Source organism: Otolemur garnettii, unplaced genomic scaffold (genome assembly GCF_000181295.1).
Source record: "Otolemur garnettii isolate 467f Iridium unplaced genomic scaffold, OtoGar3 scaffold00019, whole genome shotgun sequence".
NCBI lineage: Eukaryota > Metazoa > Chordata > Mammalia > Primates > Galagidae > Otolemur > Otolemur garnettii.
In genome coordinates, this window is record NW_003852414.1 from 27,304,030 (window position 1) to 27,307,996 (window position 3,967).

At 47.9% G+C, this 3,967-nt stretch overlaps 1 protein-coding gene across 1 annotated transcript in view; it reads right to left on the reverse strand.

The window, feature by feature from the left end:
- Positions 1-730: 730 nt before the first annotated feature.
- GTPBP4 (GTP binding protein 4) overlaps positions 731-3,967 on the reverse strand; it is a 26,199-nt gene continuing 22,962 nt past the window's right edge. The window contains exons 15-17 of the mRNA XM_003786843.2: positions 3,584-3,649; positions 2,309-2,452; positions 731-1,339 (exon numbers count right to left, since the gene is read on the reverse strand). Coding sequence (XP_003786891.1) covers positions 1,187-1,339; positions 2,309-2,452; positions 3,584-3,649 — 363 coding nt within the window. The 3' untranslated portion in view covers positions 731-1,186. The remainder of the gene's footprint in view (positions 1,340-2,308; positions 2,453-3,583; positions 3,650-3,967) is intronic.

The window sequence follows — 3,967 nt, forward strand, 5'->3', positions numbered from 1 at the left end:
AGGCGCCGAGCCACAGTTCTTTTTTTTTTGAGAGACAAAGAGTCTCACTACATTGTCCTCAGTTGAGTGCCGTGGCATTACAGCTCACAGGAACCTCCAACTCTTGGGATTAAGTGATTCACATGCCTCAGCCTCCCGAGTAGCTGGGACTACAGATGCCCGCCACAATGCCTGGCTATTTTTTTGTTGCAGTGGTCAGTTTTGTTTAGCAGGCCAGGGCCAGTTTCAAACCCACCAGCCTGGTGCATGTGGCCAGCGCCCTGAGCTACAGGTGCTAAACCTGACAAATTTTTTTTGTCAGAAATTTGCCCGCTTAGGCCAGGCATGATGGCTCACATCTGTAATCCCAGCACTCTGGGAGGCCAAGGCAGAGGGATGGCTTGAGCTCAGTAGTTCAAGACCAGCCTGAGCAAGAGTGAGACTCCATCTCTACTAAAAATAGAAAAATTAGCCAGGCATAGTGGAGGGTGCCTGTAGTCCCAGCTACTCAGGAGGCTTAGGCAGGAGGATCCCTTGAGCCCAGAAGTCTGAGGTTGCTGTGAACTATGACATCACAGCACTCTACTCAGATACAGAGTGAGACTGTTTCAAACAAAGACATGTCATTTCCCCCCTTTCTCTTTTGGCCCAATTAATAGATTTGTAGCTAAACCAAAAAAAGAGCTAAGCCAGTCAAAGCGTTCTCCTGGAGGGTTCTGATAAAGATACATCACACAGAATACCACACAGAAAGAGTGAAGAATAATTTAATAGAGTATTTTAAGCACAGAGTTGACACCCTCACAAACCAGTCCCTCCCACCCCTGCAGTGAGGACAGGCACCTCTGCCCACACCCAGGGGAGACGGGTTCTTCACAGAAAGGACTATTCATGTGCAATGAAGCACGAGTTTCCTCTTTGGAGAGGGAACAACAAACAACATAGTCATCCCAATAATCACTCCAGTTTTGCAAATGTGAAGCAATCGATACTCCATTAAATGCAGGACCACTGCCTGCTAAAATAGCTGAAATATTATGCAGTGACAAAAATTCCTGCATTGACAGGCTTAATCCAGTTTTTAACAAGCAACAAGTGCTTCAGTTGTGTTCGTTGTTTTTCTCCGCTTGCGAATTACAACTCCCATTTATGACACCAGACCAAAGCAAGACACTAAGGAGAGCCTGTGCACCTGTCGGGGGAGCCGCTATCTCCTGTCCTTTTTACCAGCTTTCCTCTTCCCGGAGAACAAGTGCTTGGGCTTCATGTCGAACACGTGCCTGTCTGCCTCACCTTTCTTCCCCAGGCGGTTCATTTTCTTCTGAGCATTCTTCATCATTGTCTTGGCTTTCTTCACCATCTGGAAAGAAGAGAAATATAAAACATGTAAATGACTGAAAACCACCTCTCTGCTCTGTGCTTGTTACCAGGTGGCCAGGTGTCCTGTGCCCAGTCCGCCTGGGAGGACCCTACTCCTCACTCATGCTCAGGGCTCTCTAGCCCAGAGCTGCAGGGTCTGGTGGGTCTTCCCGTGTACAGACTGGACAAAGACTATTGTCTATAACAAGCTCTAGGCCTACACAGCCAGTGCACACCTGTGCTGATGCCCTGGCTCACAAGGTAAGACACAAGACTCAGGCCTGTGAGACTGTGTTCCTCCCATCCCACTGACAAGTGGCCAGGGCCATAAACACCAGGTTTCCAGATGGAAATGCAGGATGAAAACTCAGGCTTCCACAAAGCAGACCACTCACTTGTTTACATGCAGAGGTTTTCCTATATGTAATGTTCAAAGTGTTGAAACTGAACATTTTTATGTTTAATAAAAAGATATCTTAGCAAGAGAAATTGTGTACATCAAAAGTCTTTGCTGGGTGGCACCTGTGGCTCAAAAGAGTAAGGCAGCGGAGGTGGCAGGTTCAAACCCAGCCCTGGCCCAAAAAAAAAAAAAAGTCTTTGCCATAAAATATTACAAATGACAAAAAGTGACCTGAGACATCCATCAATTTGGGGTAAACAAAGTCCCCATGCTCGGACACGGTCCCTGGGCTGGCCCCTTGGAGGGCTTGTGGGGACCCCTGAGCGGCTAGCACCAAAGCCCAGACTGCAGGTGCCATCAGAAGACACTTCTGTCCGCTCTCCCAGAAAGGAAATCATCAGGGAACAGTCCACCAAGGGCACCAGGAGGGGCATGGACTGCACAAAGTCAGAGACTCAGCATATGGATAGGCCCTGCCATAGCAACTCCAAACACCTGCAGCATGTGCCTCAGCCCCCTTAAGTCAACACCAGAGACAATTTCTTTACAATACATGTCACAGATGCTGACCTTGACGTCCCGAAGACCAGAAACATCACGTGGAGTTCTAGAGCAGCTCCTACTCCGGGACACAGAAGAGGGTGGAATGGAGTCTTCCCGCTTTCTCTTCCGGGTGGTGCTCCGAGACCTTCTTGCCTGCACTGCGTAGTGGGCCTGGAAGGCAGAGAAAGCAAACCTGGGTGCCCGGGACCCAGCCCTGCCTCTAGGCTCAGGGACAACTGAAATCACTGTAGGCGTTTTCAGAACCATTACTGTGTATCATACAAACAGCTAAAGATCTTGAAAATACACAGGTAATCCCATGTTAGTTACTGATCAAATACTCTTAACACAGCTGCTTTATGCAACAAAGATGGTTTCAACTCCACTTAAAAATACTCAGTATCTGTAGCTTAGTGGGTAAGGCCACATACACTGGGGCTGGTGGGTCTGAACCTGGCCTGGGCCTGCCAAACAATGACAACTACAACAAAAAAATAGCCAGGTGTTGTGGCGGGCGCCTGTAGTTCCAGCTACTTGGGAGGTTGAGGCAAGAGAAGTGCTTAAGCCCAAGAGTTTGAGGTTGCTGTGAGCTATGACACCACAGCACTCTACTGAGGGTGATATAGTGAGACTCTGTCTCAAAAAAAAAAAAAAAACCCTCAGGACTCCTCACTCAGAAAGGACTATGAGAGCAGCACCACAGTTTATCTTTTAGACATGAGGAACTACCTCCCCTTACTTTTCCACCTTAGGGGTATCAATCTGAACATAAAGTGGTAACAATTAGGTAGTTCACCCACAAGGGTTAATTAGGTCAGGCAGACCACACATCTGAGGATGGGTCTGCGTCACAGCCCAGCCAAGTCCCAGCTTGGCCTCACACCTGTCATGGAACACTGACTGAGTCCTGTAACCTACTCACTCAGGTTACCTTGTGTGCAGAACCACCACTTTGAGAGGCAAGTAGGCACTGGCTGACCTAGCATTTCATAAATAATCAAATGTCAGAAGCCACAGCTGAACATTGAAACAAAGACGTGAACAAGAATGGAGTTTCAAAACACCATCCTGTACTGTACAACAAAGTCCCAGCTTGCCCTGAGGAGAAGCCAGGGCCACGCAGCTGACACGCCACATCATCGACCTGTTACTTCAAACCAGACCCCACGTCCACAAATCTCAAGAGGAACACGTAAGGTTCTCCCCCTTTTTGCTGCAGTTTCCCACAGGTCCCCAGGCCCTGGATCTCATTAACAAAGTGATGTCCAACCACACTAACCCTGGATGCCCCTGAACACTCACGTCATCTTTCCCGTCCATGTCAACACCAAGACTACGCATCTCATTCTCTAGAACTGCTCGCTGAACCTGAGAGGAAAAAAAAGATAATTGTTTTAAGCAGGATTGGTTGATGAATTACTATTTTTACGAGTTTCAAGGGAAAATATCACTTATCTATTAACAATCTTTGACAGACTTCTTTTAGAAGTTAATTTTTGGCCTGTCATGGGAGCTCACACCTGTACTCTGAGAGGACAAGGCAGGCGGATCACTTGAAGCCAGGAGTTTGTGATCAGCCTGGGCAACACAGCAAACCCTATTGCTTTAAGAAAAGAAAGAAGTGGCTTGGCGCCTGTGGCTCAAGCGGCTAAGGCACCAGCCACATACACCTAAGGTGGCGGGTTC